Consider the following 27,496-nt stretch of genomic DNA (forward strand, 5'->3'; position numbering starts at 1 on the left):
GCACAATTTATCCTGTGGCTAAACAGGTTTTCAGAGTAAACGAAGTTCTCAGGAACTCCTTGTATTACTAAGGCTACGGAAATCTCCTGTTTTCTGATCATTCTGTTTACAGAGGTCCCCGAATACTTATTTTCTAGAATTGGGTAGCCACTTACTCCTTAAAAAAAATCCTTACCTTCTGAATCTCGTAAGTTGGCAAGACATTCCTGGTTGGGTACTTTCAGACCCTTCAGGATTAGTTGTAACAAAGAAATGCCACAAATAAATTCTGAGGCATCAGAACTTTGGAAGAGCCAAGTAATGAGAGCTAGTCAGCAGAACTAATGAAGGGTCACGTTCTTTTCGCCTTAGAGCACAGAGGAGCCATACTAAGCCAATTGTGATCCATGTTCCACTACTTTCTAGCAGTGTACAGCAGGGCAAGGTACTTTTACCCTTTTTGTATACCAGTTTCTTCATCTGCAAACTGAGCTTCGTAGTAGTCTCCACTCCACATTGTTGCAGAGATTAAATGTGAGAAGCGAGACCATGAACTAGCACATCGTGAGCTATTACTGTTCTCTGGAAAGCTGCAAAGGAATAAATTATCCCACTGTCATCTCTTTCACCAAGGCCTTTTAGTTGCAGCCTAACTCAATGTCTGGTATGAGCAACTGGCTCTAGAAGTTATCAGGGGAGCTGCCTAATTTCAACTGTCAACATTCGTGTGTGTGTGTTTGTGTGTACACGTGCATGTAAGAGATGATGAAGGCAGCACAGGGTTCATTTCCACCTGGCTTTTAGAAGAAAATAGCAGTTAACTCAGATTAAACTGCCTGGCGTATCTGAATCCTAAAAATATTTAACACACTTAGAAATTTGCCTCAGTCTGCTTTGTGCTCTCTGAACTCACTGCCTTACAATGTGAAAACGGATCACAGATTCTATGTTCAGTTAAATCAGCGCTTATTCTCCACACTCCACAGTTCGGGTTATGTTGCGACATTTTAAGAAGACTTGCTCCAGTTTCCCCTCCAATTTTTCTTGGTCGAACATACTTTTTCCCCTTACAACAAATGAGTCTAAGACTCCTATGCTTCCTATTACATGATGATTTTTCTAAGACATAAATAAACTGATTTGTAATGGGAACTAGAACTTGAATTTGGTGTGGCCGAAAGCAAAGCAAGAGATGTTAGAAAAATGGCCTTTGTAAACAGTGGAAGATCCTAAAGATATTCCTACTATCCCTGTTCTAATAGGATTATATTATACTCCAAAGTCTCCATTCTTAGGCCTATAAGAAAAGTTACTTTATAGGAGGCATTCTGGTACATTCAGCCAAATATAAGGTACCTTGGTGGAAAATACAGGTAATACTGTCCTCTTAATAGACTTGAGTGACTTTTTATAGTATTTATCTTTCTCCTTACCTTTCTACTCAACTGCACTCAAATTATGCAGCTATAATAACCTTTTCCCCCATATATAGGTAAAACTGTGAGTGTTTTATTATAATTTTAGATACATAACTTCATGGTATTTATTTTCTAGTAAGATAATCTTTCAGAAAAGGTAGTAAAATAAAATACATCATGAAGTGAACAAAAGTGTACCTTTCAGTTGCTCACCATGCTATGCAAAATCACTTTCAAAATATTAGCAGGAAATGTTAACTGTGGGTGACAGGTGGGGCTTGGTACCACACAAAATAACAGGTCTATTTGATGAAGAAAGAAACCTTTCTGGGAACAAGTATCTTTATGATTTCTATCTCCAGAAGTTGTGACAGAGGTCCTGTAGACCTAGTTCCATGAGGAACATCCCACGGTATGAATTCAAATCCGACCTTCGTTGCAGCTTTCCCGTACACACTTGAGCAATCAACTTACTGCTCTGTGTCTAGGTTCTTTATCTGAAATGAGAGGACTCCTGGGACACAGCCCTAGTGAAACCACCTCGAAGAGGGGCACCCAGAGCTCCCTGGGTCTGGCTGAGACCTAGCTTGCTGATGACTGTGCCTGAGGCAGCAGTGAGGCTGCCTCACCTTCTCTGCCCTGTGCTGCCCTCTACTCAGCAAAGACAAGAGAAATCACTTCAACAGAAGTACTGGCTCCTTAGACTTGTTCTCATTCGGCAATTACTGCCAAATGAAATTCGTTGCAGGAGGTTTAAAGTAATGGTTATGTACTGGTTGACCTTAAAAGTGCAATGCCAGAAAGAAAACAGACCATATTAAAGATCTGAAATCAGCACCTTCAGAATTGCACAGGCTTTCCCTCCTGGTGAGGTGAAGGAGTCAGAAGCAAGTTTAAAAAACTAAGAAAAGTCTGTGACCTCAGATACAAGTCAGTGTGCATGTCTGTTTTCCTTTTACTAAGTATTACAGAGCTGAACACTATCGTGAGGACCACTCAGCCCACATATGGAAATCCACATTCAGAGCTGCACTGGCTTCTGCAGACCTATACCCCAGCCTCCCTTTAGAGGAGAAAAGGAGAGCAGGGCATAAACTTGGCCTCACTGTCTTCCCACGTGGCCTTCTCTTTCTTAAGTGACTGTGGCAGAGAGGGCAAAGTCAGGGCCAGCTAAGGCACAGACACCATAACCTGTGGTCTGCGGAGGAAATGACTCCAGTGAATGAATCCAAACTCTTGGCAGATACCTTTTCCTCTAGAAATGTGAAAGATCAGACTGGATCTCTAAATAAGGGAACTAAACCTTCACCACAAGTTTACTGTGAAAGATTTTCCCATGCAGAAGGTATACTGAAGAAGAAAGCAAGTTAATTGCCACAGCTGCTAATAGTAGTAGCAGTAGTAGCAGTCGTCGTCACTGTGGTAGTCACAATATTAAATTGAAATCTCTGGTTTAGTTAAGCCAAGGCAAATTTGTTTCAAGCAACTGTGCAGGGGGGAAATAAACCCAACAGGTTTTCTCTAACTTACTGATTTATCCATAAATGACAGTTTTTCCACGAGGGTCAACAAGGACATTGGTGACTTTCGTTAAATAGAGTGCTTACAGGGAGTGAGGGAAGGCAGGCTATAAGAGGTGTCAGCTTCTAGTGGACAAGAGACAATGTAACTCCTTTTGTCTTCTCCCTCCTATGGTATGGGAGCTGCAGACCTTTAAAGAGGATCTATATCTAAATATGTACATGGAGTGGGGGTTTGGTGTAAAGCATTCTGGGTAAACAGTGGGTGGACACAAATTGCTCTTTATTACTAGGTCTCCTTAGTAGTTCAAACTTGAAACAGCACCAGCTAACCTGCCATTTAAGTACATTCTACATGCTGAACAATGGGGGGGGGTGGTGCAGACTGCATGGTGGGCCCGAGTATGAAAATGAAAAAAGGGCTGGTCCCTGCTCTCACTGAGCTCGAGAGGCCTTGTAGGAGAGCTGCCTCTCACACACAGATGACTGTAATGGAAGACACAGGAACTGAAGGAGGGCAGGTAGAATGATTAGTTATGGATTACTTATAATCAAGGGATCGGGCAAGGCAAAAGTGGGCCTTGAAGGATGGGTAAGATTAGGGTTTTTGTGGAGGGGAAGAGCAAGATGGAGGGTGAGGAGAAGAAGCTGCAGAAAACATGAGGAAACTCATGGATTGAGGAAAGTGGGATGTGGGTAGTAAAGAAAACAGGCCATCCACACTATCATCCTCGCATATTATGGTTTGTTACGATTTCCACGGACTTTGCCAGAGGCAGAATGATATTAAAGTTTCATGTGGTCACTGAGCTTAAATTCAGCACATCTATTTGAGTCAACCACACGCACTTGAGTTGGTTTCACTCAGTTTTTAATACTTAGAATAAACCTACAAACAGGTGGTAGGGGGAGGGGCTTAGATTACCTAGGTCCCCACAACCTTTGGGGTTTATCATTTGCCTCCGCTTTCTCTTGCTCCAAGTGAATGGTCACCTGCTGACGTCAAGGAAAGGAATCTAGCAGGAAAACTGACCGATCTTAACTCTAGTCCTCTTCCTCAAACTACAAATCGGGTCACAGAGACATGCATAGTGGGGAAGGGACCTACTGGCAGAAGCACTTACTTGTTGGGCATATCAGCTTGGCGTTTTTCCTATTGCAAGGGTACTGGGTTAGGTCGAGGCTAATAAAATCTCAAAGCTACTTGGTCTTTTTTTATTCCTCAGGGTAAGTGAATTATACTGATGTCTTTCAATGAGAACTCAAGACCCTAGTTATTCCAGAATCAATAAGGACTTGAACCTCATATGTGAAAACAAAGAATGTTAGCAATTGTCATTTTCATTGATTTGGGTAGTGAGTAGGACATTTAAACCAAGGTTATTTTTTTTTTTTAAAAGGCCACTTCAGTTCCTCTACCATAGAGCATTTAAAGTAGGGCCTTGTGAACTCCAGAAACAAAGTTCCCTAGTTGCCTGACTACAGATACCACTTTGTGTGGATGTGATTAAGACAAGCCCCCTGAATAGAGCATGGCTAACTCTAAGTATAGACAGCCAGTGCACTAAATCAAGTAGAAAGCATAGAGAAATAAATGGTGGTTCACACTTTTTCCTTTTGCTTTATGTTACCAAATGAAAGTCACCTGGAGGCATTCACCTTGGCGGCCACTGTGCATGTAATAACATGGTTTCTAAGATTTTACTGTTTTCCAATTCTTAACATTTATGCTTTTTAGGCAGTGAGAGAGGTGGTGAATTAGTTTCATTTTTTTATTCATGTTAGGTTTTTCCCTAGCTATATTTCACATGGACAAGGGAAACATGGCTAGGTTATTATAGGTGCAGCAGGAATAGGAACGTTTCATCGAGACCTGGTACACTATCAACTGCTAGTGACCTCCAGCTCTTTTTCCTGAAGTTTGATATGCTTGTTATTTTTTATAATAATCACTTTGGATATATGATCTGACTGGGTTATTAATCAATGCCTGATAGCTAAAGAGATTTAGATTGCTTTGAGTCTGGCAAATTTTAAGTGGCAAATTTAGGCTTGTTGTTATAAAAAGTAACTGAATGAGAAGACAAATTCAAAGCTGTGATCTCTTCAATAGCCATGAAATTTTGATTTAAATTTCTCCTGCATTTTCAAGATCATAACTACATAAATCTTGGTGGTTAAGAAAAAGTAAGAGATTACTGAAATTCTCTTGGTGAAAGAGCCCAGTATGTTAGTATCAAGTACTTTTGACTCCTAGTAATAACAACACTGGAAGAAAAAAAGAGGAAAAAACCAAAGCATTCCACGTACACATACAGATGCCAGGTATCCTCAGTCACATGTATTTCAAAACAAACTAATGTTTTTTTCTAGTGATTATCAGGTTCAACTGCTTTATTTCCATTGGGCCATGAAACTGAGTAGACATCATTCAGTGATTACATTTGTAAAGGGGTTTAAAGATTTAGTGCTCATTGTGTGAAACAAAAATTTCAAAACTGGGAATTCATTTCAACTAGTTAGCTCACAGAACACGTAAGAACTTACTGAGGCACAAATCACTTAAAAAAAAAAAGCGCCCATTCTACCAATGCAGAATGGACGGGAGTGTGTGTGGGGGGGGGGGAGAGGGGGAGAGAGGGAGAGAGAGAGAGAGAGAGAGAGAGAGAGAGAGAGAGAGAGAGAGAGAGAGAGAGATCTGCATTTAGAATAATCTTTTTGAATGGGGGAGGTCATGCAAACGTTTTGCTGTATGATTCAGCAAAATCTCTCTAAAAACATGAGCAACGATGAATGGAAGTTGAAGATTTAAAAAGAAAGACAGCAACCAATGAAGTATGCCAAACTTAGGACTATGAAGTTAGTTCCTATCAGGAGACTGATGTACAGCTGCAGTGACAGACCATATTAAAAATGTCTTGTTTGGGGATCCCTGGGCGGCTCAGCGGTTTAGCGCCTGCCTTCGGCCCAGGACGTGACCCCGGGGTCCTGGGATCAAGTCCCGCGTCGGGCTCCCTGCATGGAGCCTGCTTCTCCCTCTGTCTCATGAATAAATAAAATCTTAAAAAAAAAAAAGTCTTGTTCAACACTTAATAAGGGCTCGATAAAACAGACCCCATCTTGCTCATCCTTCGTATGTTCTTGTAGGTGTATAATCACTTTGTCCATAGTGGCATGGGCGCAGGAAATCACAGTAAGCTCCTGATGTAGAACGGAGCCTACATACAAAGAAAGATGTTTATTTTTTTTTAAACAACTGTTTTTTTTTTAAAGATTTTATTTATTTATCCATAGACAGAGAGAGAGAGAGAGAGAGGCAGAGACACACGCAGAGGGAGAAGCAGGCTCCATGCAGGGAGCCCGACGTGGGACTCGATCCTGGGTCTCCAGGATCACACCCCACGCTGCAGGCGGCGCCAAACCGCTGCACCATCAGGGCTGTCCCCCCCCCCTTTTTTTTTTTAAAAAAAAAAACATGTTTAAATATAACTTCCAACCCCATCTGTAGATAAGTGATCATAAAATATGATTAATGACGTCATCAGTGGGTATCCTCACACTACGCACAGAGCAGAAAGGAAGAACTGTGCTCTAAACTTAATTTAGTACCCGAAAATATAACTGACTTCCTTTTGGAGACTCAAGATAGTAACCCTAATACTAGTAGAGACCATTTGCACACCTCAAGTGTTAAGCTCTGTAATTCAGAGATATTATACATTTATTTTTAGATCAATGAATAAAAAAGTATTCCATAACTGAATAACAACCTCCAGCGCCATCCCATCCTCTCTGACGTCAAGAAGTGTTACTTAAGTGTCTATAGTGACAGCTCCGTTGCTACCCTCAGTCTCGGTCCTCCTGGAACATCAGACAAGACTGCAGTGATTCAGTTCCCACAGGCCACTGAGAGTAAAATCACTTGCTTTGTGTGCACTCCATGCTGAGGCTTGGAATACCCTCCCGATGGGTGGTGCCCTCTTGCTTCACTCACCTTGCAAAATTTTCTATTTTATTCCAAAAATAGTTATTTTCAATATTTCTAACAGGTGAATTTTTAAAAATCTTCCTTATTTGTATCCTATTATTAATGTGTTTCTAAAGAATGTTTGTTGGTATCATTATCTACTTGCTTTAAAGTTATTTTAGTCACTGACTGACAGGCTGAAACATGAGGTATAGTTTAGAAACTGTGCCAAAGCTCTAAAAGTAAGAGCTCATTTTAACACTTCTATTATCCTAAGCTTTATTCTTGTTGTTTTAGTGTAGCTATCTCCCCATTTACAAAAAATACTTTTGATAAAATGAAGTCACCAATGACTTTCTAACTGTTAAACCCAGAGCCTTCCACACTATTCATCTGCCAACTACTGCTGATTTTTCTGTAGGTACCAGCACACTGTTTACGTAATGTTTCTCTTTAGAGGGACTCTGTTTAATCTATTGTGTTAAAAGGCGAAATCAGTAGCACTTTTCATAAACCAGAGGTTTGATGTGCTAGTTATGTATTTTTCCTAATGCCCATCAGAATAAACCATAAATATTGGGACGCCTGGGTGGCTCGGCGGTTGAGCATCTGCCTTCAGCTCAGGGCGTGATCCGCAAGTCCCAGGATCGAGTCCTACGTTGGGTTCCCTGCACGGAGCCTGGTTCTCTCTCTGCCTGTGTCTCTGCCTCTCTCTGTGTCTCTAATAAAATCTTAAAAAACCCATAAATATTAAAATTGTTTAAAAATGTTAACCTAAGTCCCACCTGAAAGCTGGTGCATTCTCGTGATATCTGTATGACACTTGGGGAACCGACATGGGACAGACTATCAATTTCTTCTTCCTTCTCAAACTCTGTTCTTCTGACCTTCAGGACCTAGCTGCCCCTTGGCTTCCCAATACCCCTCTACTCCTTCACTAGCTCTGCTCCTTAAATGCTGTATTTTCTAGGATTCCATTCTTGGCCTTTTCCTCTCACCTTGCACATTTTGAGGGAGCAGAGCCATCTCTAAACGAACATGTCTATCCAGCCTTACGTCAATGTATAAATGCTTTCTTTTCCATATTTTCTCTTTTAATTAATGACACTGACATTTATGCAGTTACCAAAGTTAGAAACTTCTCTGGTCAACTCCCATTCTGAGCCCACTGCCAACATTATCCACAATACCCTCTGCCTCTCTTCACTCTGATCTGACTACTGGCCTCTTGTTTCCCTGAGAAGCAATCAAAAGTCCACACCTATACCTATATATTGCCCCTGCTCCTACCTAAAGACAATCCCTACCCTACATTTGTGCCTCGGATCCCACCTCCCAATCTACTCAAGAATTCTGCTTCTACAGTTGGCTTCTCTCTGTTTTTGAGTCTTTAATTTCTCCCCCTTTACTGGATCAGTCCAATACAAACATTCTGCAAAATTTGTTTTTAGAACAAAACCAGAACCAAATTTATCTTTAATCCCACATCCCTCTTTAACTTCCATCCCATTTTTCTGCTTCTCACTATAGCAAAACTTCTTGGAAGAGTTGCTGGCCCTCTCCACCTCCTCACCTCCTTCACAACCCATTTCATACAAACTTTTAGAAGACTGCCAACAATCTCCATGTTCCTAAATCCAATGGCTTATTCTCTGTCCTCATCCAACTCAACCTCTTAGGAAGCAACTGTGTGGTGCAACAACAGTGATATAATCGACCACTTCTCAAAACACCTTCTTCATTTCTGGGACAAGATACTTGCCTGATATTACCACTGTCTAGCTTTCTCTTCTCAGCCTCTTAATGTTGCCTGGAATGCCCTGGTAATTCAGTGTTGACCTACTTTCCTTTTTATACTAACCTCATCCAAGCTCATGATTTAAAACACCACCCATAGGCCCATGGCTCATAGATTTTCATCTGTAGCCTGGGGCTCTTCCCTGACCATCATGACACTCATATATCTAATTGCCTCCCTAATACTTGCACTTAGACATTTAATAAGCAATGGAAACTTAACACTTATAAAACCAAACTTGTTTTTCTCCCTAAACCTGCTCCTTCCTCAGATTTTACTATCTCTTTAAACAGCATCAATGGTGATTACAAATCTTATTAAATAGCAACAGTTGCTCAGGTCCCAAATTTAGGAGTCACCCATGACTTCTCTTTCCTTCATTTCCCACGTTTCCTCTGGTAGTGTCTTGTTGGTTCTATTTTCAAAAATGCATCCCAAATACAATGATGGCTTCTCACCTCCACTTTCACTTGGCTGATCCAAGGCAATACTATCTTTCACCCATATTTTTGAAACAGCATCTTAACTGGTCTTCCTGCTTTTGCCCTTACCCCATCACTATCTACTTTCAATACAGCAGCTAGAGGAAACCTGCTAATATGTATATCAGATCGTTTTTCTTCTCGGCCCTAAACCTTTCAAATCATTTATCTTTATCTTAGAATAAAAGCCCAAATTATTAGAATGGTCTGCAAGGCAGAAAACATATGGTTCTCTCCTCCTCCCATTCATCTCTGCTTTTAGAACTCTTACAAGTCCACTACAACCATACAGGCCTTCTTGCTGTTCCTTGCAAAAGCTTTTGCAACAACTACTCTCTGCCTGCAATGCTCTTATCCTGTATGTCTGCATGGCCTAAACCCTCACCTCTTTCAAGTCTTTGCTCAAATGTCACTTTCTCAGTGGGGCCTTTTTGAACAGTCCACTTTGAATCTCACTTGACCTCCTGCTCTGCTTTCCCCTTAGCACTATCTTCTAACATATTAAATAATTTCTTTATTATATTTATCATCTGCTCTGTTTCTCTCCACTAGAATGAAGCTCCCTAAGACCTGGAGGGTTTTCTTCTGTTTGCTTCTAGTTCCTAGAATAGTGCCTGGCACACAAGAAGTAATAGTTGAATGAACAACTAAGCCACACTCAAGTTTCCTCTAGGCTAAAAGAAAACATTCTCTTGCTTTAGAAGGTTATATCTACCATCCAAATTCATTTTTTCTTAAATATTATTTGGCCGGGTTAACAATGTATAATAACTGGAGGATAATTGTGAAAAGATCTTAGGCAGGGGCCATAAGGCTCATTCCTTAAAAAAAATTTTTTTTTGTATATAGGACAAAAATTTCACATCAAAAACCAGAATGTACTAAAATGAATAAATATATATATCCAATGTCTTTCAGAAACTGAAGTGTAAAGCCACTGTTTATCAGAATTTGACTTACTGTCCTAAGTTCTTATGAAAACCAAAGGTAACCATGTTGTTCATGAAAGCTAAATGCTAGGAATCCCAAAAGATAAATATTACCTACTGAGATAATAATGCATATACAGCCACCAGATCTGTGTACAATCCAAGGCTATAGGGCAATCTAATGACACAAAATTCAGAAGGTGACTTGCCAAACTGAAAGGGACTGTTTCAGGTGAGCTTTTAGGATTATGACTGCCCCCATAATCTAGTTCAGGTTCATGTTTTATACAGGGATGTATGTATCTGTTTTGAGTGATGACGTAAAAAGTACAGTGATTATACCACTTTTATAAAAATATCTCAAGAATCTACAAGTACAAATTATTTCAGTCATAGCAGTGGCATAGTTATGACTTGTTGGGAGTAACAGAATTATGCACAAGAACCACACTGGCCTTGGAAGGCAAAGGATTCAGATTTTAATCTCAGCTCTACCACTGAGTAACACTTGAGTAACTCAGAATCTTTGCTTCTAGATTCATAAAAAGGGACCTTTTCTTGTTCCTCCTTACCACATTGATACTTGTCAAAAGATTATCTGTGAACCAAATAATTAAAGCCCTTTTTAGTAAAGAAATATAAAAACCTAAACAAATTACATACATTACATTTGGCTTTGTTCCAGAATATGCTTGCATTTTAGGATTTTGAAATCTGTAGTAAATTAATCAAAGTTTTAATTCTTTATACAGAAATAAATGGAGTGATTTCAACTAGGAGCATATTAAAAATGCTATAAAAACTGGATCTTTAAGATTATATCGTGTTTTTTAAAGCAGACACCTTCATTAATTTTTATGAAGAATGTCATAAAGCAAAGGTCCTTAATTGCAGGTAGCATATGCTGGATAGTCCACAGGAGGGCAGCAAAATGCAAGGTTTCTTTTTCTTCAATATCTAAACTCCAGGTAAAATTGCTTTAAGCTACAAGTTATAAATCTATAGATATTTAGGTTCAAGAACAGACTAAAACCATAGATAATGAAACAAATTATAAAAGGAGATATGATCTAGGTAAATAGATACTACCATACAGAAACACTGTATATGGGGATCCCTGGGTGGCGCAGCGGTTTGGCGCCTGCCTGTGGCCCAGGGCGTGATCCTGGAGACCCGGGATCAAATCCCACGTGGGGCTCCCGGTGCATGGAGCCTGCTTCTCCCTCTGCCTGTGTCTCTGCCTCTCTCTCTCTCTCTCTCTTTCTCTCTGTGACTATCATAAATAAATAAAAATTAAAAGAAACACTGCAATGACCACACAGGACAATCCGTCTATACAATGCAACAGATATTAAAGCTCACATACATGATTTGGAAATTCTTTTATTTTTTTTTCTCTAGTGGTGAAAGTTTTCATATAAATAATTATAGAAAAACCTGCATAAAATTCTAAGTCTAAGCATACTGGATTAAAGTCTGAGTTCTACTGTATAACATTCATCCATCATTTCTACAGATCTGGGTCAATATTTTTAAGTGGGTATGTGTCCTAGTGAATTATGAAAAGACCAGGGAAATTGTGGATTAGATGCTTAATTATATTCAGCAAATATCAATGCCATTGCCAGTGGCATACCTGTAAGCATCTCTTGTAAATGAAATCTAATAAATATGACCTACCGTTGGTCTTATGTTTTCTAACAAAAAAACATAATACTGGATGAAAAATACTAAAAATAAAAGTAAAATCATACATACAGAGATATAATAATAATAAAATAACCTAGACTGCCTAAATAGTAAAAAAAGTCTTTGTTAGAAATAACTTTTTGATTTGCAAATTAATGAAGCTGAAGGAAAAGTATTTAGAAAATATTCTGGAGTAATAAATACTTGGAAAATCCATTACATGTATTTCTGGACTTCTCTACAGATTCAATATTTAATCATTTTGCTTATATTGTTATTAAAACTTATTTTCCATTTTTGGTCCTTAGAGAAGATCATCATCGTTACTTCATGAAGTTTCATTCTTTGTGACATCTTTATTTTTTTCCAATTAAAAAGAAAAGTCCCGGGATCCCTGGGTGGCGCAGCGGTTTGGCGCCTGCCTTTGGCCCAGGGCGCGGTCCTGGAGACCCGGGATCGAATCCCACATCAGGCTCCCGGTGCATGGAGCCTGCTTCTCCCTCTGCCTGTGTCTCTGCCTCTCTCTCTCTCTCTGTGACTATCATAAATAATAAAAAAATTTTTTTTTAAAAAAAGAAAAGTCCCCTATTTTTAGTGTTGGGCACTGAAAAGAACTTACATATACTCAAAAGCACTGGAAGCTTATTTAACAGATTTCATATTACTTTAAAAAGAGCCAAGTATGTTGTTATTGAAGAATGAGTTTGTTAATAAAGTGGCACATTCAGTTCTATTTAAGTTAAATCAAATTGTAAAATAACAAACCAAGAAATGTGGTAAAACAGCATATATTTCATAACTGCCAAGAGAAATGTTTAATCAAAACTGAAAGTGCTGGCTTCTCTTTTAATAGTCAACTCAGGAGGAGACAATTTAAAAATCAATCTATTAAGTTTTCCTCCCCAGCCTCTTTGAAATTGGGGTAGTGACATAAAACTACCTATAAAACAGAAGAATTTCTTAAATGCTATTCAAAGGAGAAAGAGATGATGTCAAGGACATGCTATATAAGAACATAACACAGCTCAACACATGGCAGTCAGTAAAATGATTTCCAGATTAATACAATTTTGGAAAAACTGTCAGATATGTAATTATCCATTGACAAGTTTTGCTAAAAGTCTTTATAAGTGGAAACATTTTATAAGATTATGTATTTTTAAGTTGAATGAATCAGTATTAAAAAGGTAATAGAATACATGACCCGTGCAGACATTCCAAGAAACTTAAACTGAAAATCTATGTGATAAATTCCAGGATCACTTATGAAAAGCAATAAAATACTTGCTCGTGTTAAACACACTGCCTACAATTTTATCATTAAGTTCATACTACTCGGGCAGCCCCGGTGGTGCAGCGGTTTAGTGCCGCCTGCAGCCCAGGGCGCGATCCTGGAGACCCTGGATCGAGTCCCACGTCAGGCTCCCTGCATGGAGCCTGCTTCTCCCTCTGCCTGTATCTCTGCCTCTCTCTCTCTCTGCATCTCTATGAATAAATAAATAAAATATTTTTTTAAAAAAAGATAAAGATAAAAATAAATAAAATCTTTTAAAAAAAGTTCATACTACTCAAGAGATTATACTATATTATAGCTGCTATAAAAATAATTACTAACATGGATCTTTAAAGAAAACAATTTGTTAAGGATTAACAAAAGCTGTCAGAAAAATTAAGAAAGGCTTTCTACGAGTAATTAGTTATTTTTGATCTTGAAGAAAAGCTTATCTGAAAATGAAAAGTTTTTAAACTGGTAGCTTTTCAAACAACCTTTCACAAGAGAGTGACTTAGGTTGGAAGGGAGTAAGAGCAGCTGAAATTCGTCTTTAATACAAATCAGTATGAATTCCTTGATTACTATATGGAAAAAGAATCATAAGCCTTGTTAATATCTTGAAAACTTTATACTGTCATAATAAAAACTTCAGACAGATGATGTGTCACACAAGTAAGTTAACTTTATGAAGCTTATTTCAATATTGCAAAAATGAAAAAGCAAAAGGTAGACAATCATCTGAGGATATAGAAATGGTCATTATTTAGAGGTTTTCCTCTTTTTTTCATCAACCATTTAGTAAAGCTCAGAGATAGCTAGAGGACATGAAACTGTTTACATTTTCAAATATAAGTTGTTCATGGTTTCTGTGGAGATACTTGTTGCTTTGAAGTTGCAGCTTTTCAAGGCTGGAACTTGGCAAAGCAACTGTGAATGCACAGGATTCTGGTGGAAACAAGTAATGCAAAAACACTGTCAACGAAAAAAATCAATATTGAACTCAGTATTATCAATGAAACCGTAAACTTAGAAAATGCTATCGCGTACATTTCCATCCATCAGGGGGTACCAGTGTTTACTGAGGTGTTAGCAGATGGTAGATTATCTTCTAAGGTAATTAACTGAAACGTAAAAGAGCTAAATTAAAAAAAAATATTAATGAGCTTTTGCTGAAACAACTAAAAAAAGTATTCCTTCTTCCCTAGTCAAATTATTTTCTTTTATTGTACTGGATCTAATAATAGTAATAACTGTGGGATATCTGGACAACCAAAACTACAATACTACAACTTCATAGATTTGTTTCAGGTTATTAGGTTCCTGAGCTAATTGAAATTATGCTCTGGGGAAAAAGCTCAAGACAACTGAATTTTCTCTCTTGACATGAGTGACATAAAATGAAATCCTAAGCAAAAGCATGTAAAATATTACTACAGAAAAGGCTTTTTAGAAAAGGATCACTATATCTATATCTATATCTATATAGCATGTAAAATATTTTAAAAAGCATGTAAAATATTACTACAGAAAAGGCTTTTTAGAAAAGGATCACTATATATACACAATTTTTCTTTTCAGTAATAAGGAAATCAAGAGAGGCAAGGGAGATGACAGCATGTAAAAAATATAAGGGACTCTTAATAAAAGCAGCTCATCAAAAAAAGTGAAATTCTGCTTACAAGGCTGTTGTTACATCATCTAAGGAATTTAAAAGACCATAAAATATTTTCTGAAATTATGTGAGAAGATAAAAGATCCATAACTCGCTCCTTTAAGGCTGAAGTATTTTGTATCTATTATGAATTTCTAATGGCTTACTTTTACCCAACACCTATCATGTGATACGGATCTTACTAAATCCTACCAACAGGTCTACGGGACAGATTTTCCCTTTCATTTTATAGATGACACAAGTCAGACTGGGATTTGAAATACAGTAATGGCAGAGCTAGGGCTCAAACATGAACGTGTAGGACTCCTGCACTGCTAACACACTGTCTTAGGCTTTCAGCATTCATGCAAGAACTCTAGTTTAGATTATGTTCAGTACCCATCCACAACCGAGCTACAGAGTTATGTTGCTGCTAGACTTTTGGTATCTTCACTAAAGAAATCATGCTCCGATACTTAAAAATATAAGCACTGCTTGTCATTTCATTAAAATCCTAAGGCAGTCTTGTACAGTGAATCTGGAAAACCAGTTTGAGGGATTTTTTTTCCCCTTAAATGAAGGAGATGGACTGATGGTGCTCTGCTTGAATATTACAATCTTGGAACATTAACAAAGCACCTGCTGTGTGTTCTATCAATGCAAGGTTCTGAGGATCCCCATTTATGTAAGCCTTACCTTTCATAATTCACATCAAACTTTTTTATTCTTACAGAGTGAAAGTTAAGTAAATAACTAAATATAATGGAACCTTTAAGGAGTTCTAACTGATGAATTTACAATAGTTCAGATACTAACTCAAAAAATTTTTTTGACCCAGATGGACACACTTATGCACACGCATATACCATGGTGGCTGTGGGACAAAGTGGAAGAATGCAAGAAGAGACCATTTAATGTCAGGGGCTACTTGAAAGGTGCAGTCAGGATCTGGATCACTTTCAATGAAAGGCAAAGGGGTGTATTTCAGTGAAGGAGGAGAGAAAATCTTCAAATCTTACTGTAGATGGTCTTTATGGATAGAAAATATATCCTTTATCATTAATATTGGTCATCAAGAAACACCACAGATTTTGGGGAGCAGAAAAAAAAAGTCACAGTCTATCAATCTCAGTTGAATCTACTTTAGTTAGCCTTTCTCAACTAGGCTTCTGGGATAGAGTTAAGCACAATATCCTAAGGCATCTATATGGTAAGTAATGAATTAATTTCCTCCCATACATCTAGAATTATGCTAGTTATGTAAAATCCCTGGGGAAAATGGAGAAAATCATTTTCTGTGTTCTGTTGATCAGAACATGACCCCTGGTTAAGCTCGTCATTTTGCCAACATTTACCAGTTGCTTACCACTGCAAACAGAAGAGGTGATGTTGTATAGGAAAGGATAAAACTGCATACAGCGTATCAACTTCAGGCTGTTTTCACATTCTGGGCATTTGGTGGTTAATTTCAAAGCCTGTCTAAAGGCCTCAAGTGCCCCACTGATATTCTTCAGAGCAAGGTAAGCATTTCCTAGGCTTAAAAAGGTCAGGGGCTGAAAAAAAAAATCAGAAAAATGTTAGTGAATTAATGTTTTCTGAAAGTTATAAAGCTTTTAAAGTATATGTCTTTTGGTTTCTTTTAGGTTATCCCATAATAGTTAATGGCTGACTGTCCATTTTATTTATATCAGCCAATTCTACACTATAACAATTATTTTTAACTTTTTACTAAGATACATATACATATAGTGTATAATATACACTAGTCTTAAGTGTACAGTTCAAAGAATTTTTACATGTGTATATATCCCTGTAACCACCACTCATCTCAAGATATGAAACATTTAGAATGTTTCTAATACCCCAAAAGATTCCCTTGGGCAACCCAACCCCAATCCCAGATGTGACCACTGTAGTGATGTTCTATCATCATACATTAGCTCCACCTGTTCTTAAAATTCATACAAATAGAATCAAACAGCATGTTCCTTTCCATGGATATATATAATCTGTACCCTCTTGCAGATTCTTTCACTCAATACAGTATCTAATGTTTAAGAAACTGAATGTTTTTTGTGTGTCAGTTTTTTTTGTTTTTTTAATGATGGGTTACTTCTATTACGTGAATACACAGTTTTGTTTATCCGTTCTCCTATTGATAAGCATTTGGACTGTTTCCAGTTTTGGACTATTTTGAACAAAGCTACTACGAACATTCTTGCAACTATCTTTGACAGATGTATGTACTCTTATTTATCAGAGATATCAGTAAGAGAATAAAAGGCAACGATGCACAAAACATTCCAGATTACAGAGGCACAATCTAAGTAGCTCTAAGATTATATTTAAAATTTTACTTAGAGGCTTATTCCCAGATGCAAAATTAAAGCCCATACTTAGATTTCAAAGTGTCTTTATATTTTTACTAAAGGAAATAAAGGGTTTATTCCTATGGCCAGAATGATGGCTGTGCAAAATTATCTTGAGATAAAGCTAGTTAGTATTTTTGGGAAAAAAGTGAATTCTCATCAGTTCATCCAGAAAATAACTACTGAGTGTTTACCAATGTTTTAGGGACTGGGGATACAGCAGAAAATAAGAGAGTCCCTGCCTTTGTGGATGTTTTAGTCAAACGGCACAAAACCATGGGGGTATCACACAAGTATGAGAAGAATGTGATGGAGAAGAGCATAGCAGGGAAGAGATGTTAAAAGACCAGAGTGGGGAGCACAGTACCATTTAAAATAGATTAGGAAGCAAAAGACTTACTGAAAAGTTAGAATTTTAAAGGATTTTAAGGAGATGAAGCAAATTATGATGAATCTTGGTGGAGTAAAGTATTCCAAACAGAGAGAACAGAAAGTGCCAAGGGGCTGAAGTGGGAGCATGCCTAGTATGTCCAAGGAACTGCAGAGGTAAGCAAGGCTAGAACAGAATGAGCAAAGGAGTGATTTCATGGGGATGAGGTCAGAAAAGTAAGAAGGTCGAGCGGGACCTTCTACACTAATATAAATTCTTGTCTTTTACTATGAATTATGTGGAGAGCCATTGCGGAGATTTGAACAAATGACAACATGTGACTTTTTATGAGGATCTTACTGACTGCTGTATTACTAACAGACTACAGGGGGACAAAGCCAAAAGGAGAGAAGTTAGGCAGGGGGCTAATGAAATAACTCAGAGAAAAGATAATGGTGTATTGGATCAGACAGCAGTGGAGATGATGATAAATAGTACAATTCTAGGTGTATTTTGAAAATATCAGCAAGGTTAGTTAATAGACTGAATTTACTCTGGGAGAAGGAGAAGGAGAAAGCTCAAGTTTTCATCCTGAGCTACTAGCTTTACTGTTTCCTGAAATGGGAAAGACTGAGAAGAAAAGACTGGAACAGTATAAGTTTAGTTTTGGCCTTTAGTTTTAATTTTTTTTTAAATTTTTATTTATTTATGATAGTCACACACACACACACAGAGAGAGAGAGAGAGAGAGAGAGAGAGGCAGAGACATAGGCAGAGGGACAAGCAGGCTCCATGTACCGGGAGCCCGACGTGGGATTCGATCCCGGGTCTCCAGGATCGTGCCCTGGGCCAAAGGCAGGCGCTAAACCGCTGCGCCACCCAGGGATCCGGCCTTTAGTTTTATTTATTTATTTATTTATTTATTTATTTATTTATTTATTTATTTATTTATTTATTTATTTATTTATTTATTTATTTATTTATTTTATATTTATGATAGTCACATAGAGAGAGAGAGAGAGGCAGAGACACAGGCAGAGGGAGAAGCAGGCTCCATGCACCGGGAGCCCGACGTGGGACTCGATCCCGGCTCTCCAGGACCGCGCCCTGGGCCAAAGGCAGGCGCCAAACCGCTGCGCCACCCAGGGATCCCCGGCCTTTAGTTTTAAAGTGTGTTTTAGACATCCACATGGAGATGGTCAAGTAAGCTGCTGGATAAAGCAGTGTGCAGTTCAGAGCAAAGCTGACAGGTAATTCAAGAGGAAAATGCTAGGGCTTTCAAGATGTGCTGGAACAACTGGGTATCTATGTGATAAGAACTTTGATCCCCATTTCACATTACAAAAGATATTAACTTGAAATGGATCACAAACCTAAATGTAAGAGTTAAAACTACAAATCATCTAAAAAACAACACAGGAAAATATTTTAGTCCATTTGAGTCAACTATCTAAAGACAAGTAGTAGAGGGGTGCCTGGATGGCTCAGTCGGTTGAGCACCTGCCTTGAGCTCAGGTCATGATCTCAGGGTCCTGGGACTGAGCCCTGTGTCTGGCTCCCTGCTCAGTGGAGTCTGCTTCTCCTTTTCCCTCTGCTCCTCTTTCCCCCTCCCCAACTTGTGCTCTCTCTCACTCACTCACTCTCTCAAATAAATGAATAAAAATCTTAAAAAAAAGACAAGTGGCAGACAGCAAAAACAAAATAGAATTAATTGTTCTCAAATTTCTTGTAAGGATACCTTAAACTTAACAATAAAAACCAAAAGAGAAATGATGGGCAAATTTAAGGGTATTTTTATTTTTAAAAGACAAAAAGAAAATATTTTTAACGTATGATAGAGTTAAAGACTCTGTATAAAGAGTTTGTATCAAATTTTAAAAGTTAAAAAAAACCCTAAATTCTAACAAAACAAGCGAATTGCATACGCAAACTTTTAATTTTAAAATACAATTAAAGGGATGCCTGGCTGGCTCATTTGGTGGAGCATACAACTCTTGTTCCCAGGTGTTATAGGTTTAAACCTCATGCGGTAATCAAAAATTTATGTTACAACACAGAAGTGAATTTTTTAAAAGTAAACTTGTTTTACAGGTGTTAAGTCAGAGCCAGTAGGACATGGCCAAAGAATGTGAGCTCTGTGGCCAATCTCCCGGAGTTCAAATAAATCCAAGCTCTGAGACTTTTGGTAAATCTCTTTATTGTTTCTTTATCTATCAAATGGGTATATCCTATCTCACAGGGTTGTTGGGAGGGTTATGTGAGTTATCACACATAAGGTGATCAGTATGGTGCCTGGCTCTAATAAACAATGCTAATAAAAATTAGCAGTTAATTCAATTGCCCAATTCTGGTGAAGCTACACATGAAATGAATACTTTCCAACCTTGATGATGGCAACATATATGGTCCTAAATCTTTTGGTAGACGTCTGGCATTTTGTGTCAAAGCCATCAAAATATTTATTTTCTTACTGACTTAATAATTCCACTGCTAGCAATCTTTCCTAAGAAAATCACTTGGAAGTCAGAAAAAGCCTTATGCAGAAAACCATTGCTGATAATAGCTAAGCATTATCAGCAACCTAAACATTCAACAGCAGAGGAATAAGCTGTGATACATAAATTTATAAGCAGCCATTATTGATGGCTAATAAAAACTATGCGGTACAACTTTTTTATATGGTGAAGTTTTAAAGATCACCAGTGCAATAGTGTTGCAACACTATGAAAGATCTGAATAGACGAAAAACTGACAGGAATTATTTCCAAATATTGAGAGTTGGAAGTGGGGTGCTGATTAAGGTGTATTTTTGTGGTATCTATTCTGATCCACTGATTTATCTTTTTATTATTACTGTAGTACCACAGTATTTAACAACTAAAATTTCAGTGTAATTTTCAAATACAGAAAGGCAACTCATCTCTAAAGGAGCTCTTTATTCTTCAGAAGAATACTGCCTCAGTGCCTTGGCTGGTGGCAGTGGAAAATGAAACAAGTATCGGGGGAACACAGCTGTGTTGAGCCTTCCCTTTGGGTGCCCAATCATCACATCCCATATATAGCATCTGTTACCACTGTACCTGCACCTGGCACACAGCAAACATTTGATAAATATATCATATACTTCTTTGGCACCGAGCCTGCTGTACAGTATAGCAACTGTAAACTTTGGCTTAAAATCTACTAGTGAACTTGTGTATTTCAAGGGAAACTCTTAACAGGCAATATTTTCCTCTGATACTTAAAAAATTAGTTTTGAGATATCACAAATAAACCTCAACCACTCATGCACACTTCTTCTAAAGTTTCTTTGGACATATAACTTATAAACATGTAAACACCAGGTATAAGAGCAATTTAATTGTGTATTTATTGTAACTGTATTTCATCAAACCTAAGATGTCATCAGTTGTAACATGCATCCTTATTTCAGAGATTTTAAATTTTGAAAAAAGAAGTTGTACCTTACAAACTGTGAACTAGAGTAATTAACTACACAGCAGTGATTAACTCCACTGGCTGCATGTGGGAGGTTTGGGTCACGAACATTAATTCAACTATCTATTCTTATCAATGCAACCTTTAAACTGTGTTCTGGCTTGATTGGTGTAAAGATATCTATAAATTAAAGTTGTAAAACAGTGTAATATTAAGCAGCAGGCATACTGTGATGAGTAGGATAATGAAAGAACCAGATGTTTCAGACTGACACAAAAAAGTGGCAGTATATTTTAGCAGCTATGCCATTCCTATCTAAACATAAGTTCCTAAAAATAAATTAACCACATAATTATCAATTTCACTCATTTAAAATAAAGAAATGACACAAAAAAGAGAACTACAGGGTAATATTTCTGATGAACATACATGCAAAAATCCTCAACAAAACCGAATCCAACAACAAATGAAAAAAATCCTTTCCCACAATCAAGTGTGATTTATTCCTAAGATACAAAGGGGTTCAATATTCGCAAGCCAATCAGTGTGATACATCACATCAGTGAAAGGATAAAAACTGTATGATCATTTCAATAGACACAGAGAAAGCATTTAATAAAGCAAGACATCCATTCATGATAAAAGTCCTCAACAAAGCCAGGTCTAGAGGGAACACAACCTGAACATAATAAGGGCCACATATGAAAAACTCACAGCAAACATCTTTCTCAATGGGGAGAAACTGAGTTTTCCCCTAATATCAGGAACAAGACAAGGATGTCTATTCTCACCACTTTAATTCAACACGGTACTAAAAGTCTTAGCCTCAGCAATTAGACAACAACAAAAAGAAATAAAAGGAATCTAAATCAGTAAGGAAGAAGTAAAACTATTTACAGTTGATTTGATATCATATATAGAAAAGCCTAAAGACTCCACCTAGAACATTACTAGAACTGTTAAATGAATTCAGTAAAGTCCTAGGATACAAAATCAATGTGCAGAAATCTGTTGCATTTGTACATACTAATAATGATGCAGCAGAAGGAGAAATTGAAAAGACAATCCCATTTACAACTATACCAAAAATAGTAAGATACCTAGGAATAAGTCACCAAAGAGGTGAAAGACCTATGCTCTGAAAACTATAAAATACTGATGAAAGAAAGTGAAGAGAACACAAATGGAAAGACATTCCATATTCATGAACTAGAAAAACAAATATTGTTAAAATGTCTATATTATCCAAAGCAATCTACACATTGAATACAATCTCTATCAAAATACCAACAGCATTTTCTGCAAAACTAGAACCAAAAAAATCCTAAGATTAACATGAATTACAAAAGACCCTGAATGGCCAAAGCAATTTTGAAAAAAAACAAAGCTGGAGGTGTCACAATTCCAGACATCAAGTTATGTTACAAAACTGTAGTAATCAAAATAGAATGGTACTGACACAAAAACAGATATATAAATAAAACATAATAGAAATCCAGAAATTAACCTGTAATTATATGGTCAGTTAATCTTCAACAAAGCAGGGCAGAATATCTAACGGAATAAAAGACAGTCTCTTCAACAAATGGTGTTACGAAAACTAGTCAGCAAATAATAAAACCGGGCCACTTTCTTACATCATACACAAAAATAAACTCAAAATGGATTATAGACCTAAATGTGAGACCTGAAAACATAAAACTCCCAGAAGAGAACACAGGCAATAATTTCTCTGCCAACAGCCAGAGCAACATTTTTATAGATAAGTCTCCTGCAGCAATGGGAATAAAAGCAAAAATAAACTACTGTGACTATATCAAAATAAAAAGCTTCTGCAGAGTGAAGGAAACACTAAAAGTCAATCTATGGAATGGGAGAAGGTATTTGCAGATGACATATCCGAAAAGCGTTAGTATCCAAAATATATAAAGAAGTGATAAAACTCAATACCCAAAAAACAACCCAATTACAGAATGGGCAGAAGACATGAACATATATTTTTCCAAATAAGACATCCAGATGGCCAACAGACACATAAAAAGATGGTCAACATCACTCATCACTAGGGAAACACAAACCAAAACCACAATGAGATGCCACCTCACACCCCTTAGAATAGCTAAAATCAACAACACAGGAAACACTAGATGTCTGGCGAGTATGTGAAGTAAGGGGAACCTTCTTACACTGTTGGTGGGAAAGCAAACTGGTGCAGCCATTTTGGAGAACAGTATGGAAGTGCTCAAAAAGTTAAAAATAGAACTACCCTATGAACCAGCAACTGTACTACTAGGTATGTATCCAGAGGCTACAAATACATGGATTCAAAGGGACACATGCACTCTGATGTTTTCAGCAGCACTATCGACAACAGTTATGGAAAGAGCCCAAGTGCCCATCAGTAGATGAATGGATAAAAAAGATGTATTTATATTCAGTGAAATATTATTCAGCCATCAAAAAGGATGAAATCTGGCCATTTGCAACGACATGGATGGTGTTAGAGAGCATAATGTTAAGTGAAATAAGTTAGAGAAAGACAAATACCATACGATTTTACTCATACATGGAATTTAAGAAACAAAAGAAGCAAAGGAAAAAAAGAGAGAGAAGCCACGAAACAGACTCTTAGCTATAGAGAACAAACTGATGGTTACCAGATGAGGTGGTGGTCGGAGGGATGGGTGAAACAGCAGATGGGGATTAAGGAGTGCACTTGTTGTGATGAGTACCTGGGTGTTGTATGGAAGTGCTGAGACACTATACTATACTATACAACTATAGTTGTACACCTGCAACTAATATAACACTGTATGTTAACTACAGTGGAATTAAAATTTTAAAGAAAGAAATTAAATATGCCTAAGATATACCCAGGAGTAAAAAAGGGAAGATAGAAAAATATGATCAGCATGATTCTACATTTGCACAAAATAAGTCAATATAAAAAAATAAACACATCAAAAATAAGACAAAACAAAATCTGTTTTATGCCATCTCAAAATATGTAAACTCTACTCTGATAAAAATATGAGATTTTTTCATGAGTTTTTTTTTATGCCTTCCCCAGAAAAATAAAATTGTACCCTGAATTAGAGTTACCCCCACATAGTACATGGAACTACAAAGAAACATAAAACCTCACCTCAGAGCTATTAATGGCCAAAGCTTGAAGTAGGAGCTTAGTGGCATCAAGATGGAGGCCATAGTGAATCAAAAGGTTGGCTAAGTTCACAAGAGGAATGTCTTGGTATTGAAGTGGAGCCAAATTCAAAGCCCTCTGAAGACAAGCAATAGCAAAAGTGCTGTTTCCTACTGCTCTCCAGTAGAGTCCAGCTTCATTGAGTATCAGCCAGACGGGGGCATTTGGCTGAAAAACCCAAAATACCTCCAATTAATACAAGAATATGGTACTAGTTCTAACGAGGATTTTTAATGCATGCATTTTAACTTTTTATTACAATTACTAAGCATTTAAATTTCAGATGTCTAAAGTAGGTGACTTACCTTATTAATAGCGTGAAATAAGAATGACCCAATTTCTTCTTCTGGGATAGTATAGTTATTAATACGGGAAAGTAAAATCTGAAAACATCAAAAGGAATACTGACTCAATTGAAAATAGTAGGGAAGACATTTGAAAGAATTCTATAGATAGCAGTCTTTACTTGAGCTCCTTAGGAACACCTAATTTGAAGAGGTATTTATAGTCATCAATATATATAATATATGAGGTCATCAACATACCAACAGGTGTTGACCTGCTTGCATGAATGCCCTAGTTTCCTTTAACTAAAACATGTTAAGGATGAGCACTGGGTGTTGTACTATACGTTGGCAAATTGAATAAAAAAACTTAAATAAAAAAATTAAATAAAATAAAACATGTTAAAAGATATATACCACATATACTACTATTAAGGAAATATACCATATCCCATTAAAGTCAACCTAAGTATCTGAAATTAAATGAGAAATTATCCAGAAGACAACAGCACGTAATACCTGATGCAACAGAAATCTTCTATCTTTCCTAGCTGGAAAAGCACCAGATCCTTAATTACTCTATATTCTAACAACATGTGTATAACTGTGAGCAACTTTAAGGTAGGGATCATGGTCTATTTATCTTTCCTAGCATTCCAAACAGTGCCTGGCACTTAACATTTTTTGCCTCAGTAAATGTTTGTTAACTGTAAGTAGTAACTGTTGAGAGTTTTAAAACTAAGTTTTTAAAAAGGTGGTTGTGATGGTTTGTTTTCCCTGCAAAAAAGTAATTTTTTCATTTGCATCTGTAGAATTGTATCCAATGTAGAATTTCTAGTCAGTAATAAATTTCCAAGGACCTTATACAAGGCCAAAGTGGGGTTGGTAAGGTCAGAAAGAGAATCTTCAAGCTTTTGATTTATACAAACTCCTGGAGGCTTGGAGGATGCAAAGCTAAACTGAAGTGGTCAGAATGGCCTCCATTATGTGTTGCTCATCTCTGTAGTGCTCTTAGAGAGTGCACATGTGGTCTGCTTAAACAGCAGCCCTGAAGCACACATTCCTGGCACTCCTTCGATAGCATGAATGTCTTCTTAATGATTCCACCAATTCTTTAGCTCTATCATCGGTTTTAGAAACTTCAAATTCAACAATTGCCTTCTATCAAATTTTTGTTCCACCTAAGAGGCTTGTGAAGTCACCCAGAATGGACGGGAATAAACACCAGCCTAAGTGAGCCTTACTTTTCGTGCATGGTCATCTGGCATTTTGGCTTTCAGATCCATGCGGACCTCTAATTCTTTGACTAAGTAGGACAGAGTCTGGCTTTTTCTGAAGTCAGTTATGGAACAGTCAGGGGTTTGGGCCTCTTCTTCTGAAGAATAATCATCACTGTTGAGTTCGTGGATCCTGGCACAAGAAAAAGGAACAAGATTCATATTTTCAAAGTTTGGGTGATTTCAAGATAAAGACTTAACCTTTCAAGTCCAAGGCTGGTGCTCTCAAAGAACTGCCAGATGACAATCATGCAGAATCAAGTGCTTTGCCAAATCCATCAGCACTTGCCTGAGTCCTTTGTTTTCCGGAGGCAGAAAATACGTTGGCAGTTCCCCGCCAATAGGGACTCTAGGATAGCTTTCTGCACAATCTGTTCTTTTAGGCCAAAGAATATGCTGTTTGTCCTAATAAAGAGAGAAAGTGTCTCATAAATTTCTTTGGATTCAATATTTCAACATGCTCAATAAACTTTTAAATATAAATATACTAGCATAACTGAACAATGTAGTATTTTAAGATAACGTAGACACTGTGGTAGACTCTAGAATATTCCTTCTAGAATATTTCTTCTATTGAAGAGTATTAGTTGAAGTCAGTAATTCTACCTGCTTTACCATAGACTGGATCAAGGCTGGGCAGGCCTAAGTTAGCTAAATACAGTGAGATATAAGGAAAGGCTTGCTTGGGGCTTCTGGGAGTCAGTCTTAGTCTCTTATGCCACATAGAAACAAAGAACATGGTGCTCCAGTTGCTGCTGGCTGTCACCTCACGACCATGAGGAAGACAAGCTTTAGGATAAAACCAATACTGTGGATGGCAAATTGAAGAAAAGGAAAGAAATGGGTCACTGATGACATCATTGGTGCACTGAGTCAACCAAACCCAAAGTTAGCTCTGATCTCTGGACTTCCTGTAGTATGAAGCATATTTTCTTTTAAGCCAATTTGAGGGAGAGTTTCTGATTTATACCTGAAAGCATGCATAAGCTTATAAAACTGGCACAGAAAATTACTTTTCCCTGAACTAAGACCTTTTCTTTGCCAATGTCAAAGTTTATCAAATGTTTTGATTTGTAAAATGTTCATTTTTTTTAAAAAAATTTATTTATTCATGAGAGACATAGAAAGAGAGGCAGAGACATAGGCAGAGGGAGAAGCAGACTCCTTGTGGGAAGCCTGATGTGGGACTCGATCCCAGGACCTTGGGACCCCGGCATCATGTCCTGAGCCAAAGGCAGATGCTCAACCACTGAGCCACTCAGGTGCCCCAAAATGTTCATTTTTTTAAACATAAGTAACACACATCAAAGGCTTACTAAACTTAAATCTTGAAGCTATCAAACTTTGGGAATTTATATTACATAGAATTAAATCTAAGTGGCTATATTAATTGTTAGAACAAAAACTCAATTAAATTCTGAAAATTTAAAACTAAATAAAAAATACATGGTATCCCCATGCGCTGACATACAATTATTTCTTAGCTAGCTCAGAAACACATATTTATTGGGGCACCTGGGTAACTCAGTTAACCATCTGCCTTTGGTTCAGGTCATGATTCCAGCAGGGTCCTGGGATCAAGCCTAACATTCTCTCCCTCTGTCACACCCTGTTTGAGGTCGCTCTCTGATAAATAAATAAAATCTTAAAAAAAAGAGAAATACATATTTATTAACTTATTATCTGTATCATCTGATAGAATGTAAGCTCCAGCAAAAAGCTTGTGTACTATTTTCACAGCACCAGCCTGACACACAGATGGGAGCTCAATAAAAGAATGGTGATTAAAAAGTGAAATATAGCTGACCCGTGAACAGTGCAGCGTTGAACTATGCAGGTCCACTCACGTG

The 27,496-nt window shown here is 37.4% G+C and overlaps 1 protein-coding gene across 2 annotated transcripts in view; it reads right to left on the minus strand.

Moving 5' to 3' along the window:
* Positions 1–27,496, minus strand: part of TTC17 (tetratricopeptide repeat domain 17) — a 116,924-nt gene that overhangs the window by 48,583 nt on the left and 40,845 nt on the right. For both annotated transcript variants that reach the window (XM_055301187.1, XM_055301186.1), the window contains exons 12-16: positions 25,936–26,051; positions 25,614–25,779; positions 24,391–24,468; positions 24,029–24,253; positions 16,073–16,259 (exon numbers count right to left, since the gene is read on the minus strand). In XM_055301187.1, the coding sequence (XP_055157162.1) occupies positions 16,073–16,259; positions 24,029–24,253; positions 24,391–24,468; positions 25,614–25,779; positions 25,936–26,051 (772 nt within the window). The remainder of the gene's footprint in view (positions 1–16,072; positions 16,260–24,028; positions 24,254–24,390; positions 24,469–25,613; positions 25,780–25,935; positions 26,052–27,496) is intronic.

The sequence above is a fragment of the Nyctereutes procyonoides genome, unplaced genomic scaffold (genome assembly GCF_905146905.1).
Source record: "Nyctereutes procyonoides isolate TBG_1078 unplaced genomic scaffold, NYPRO_anot_genome, whole genome shotgun sequence".
Classification (NCBI taxonomy): domain Eukaryota; kingdom Metazoa; phylum Chordata; class Mammalia; order Carnivora; family Canidae; genus Nyctereutes; species Nyctereutes procyonoides.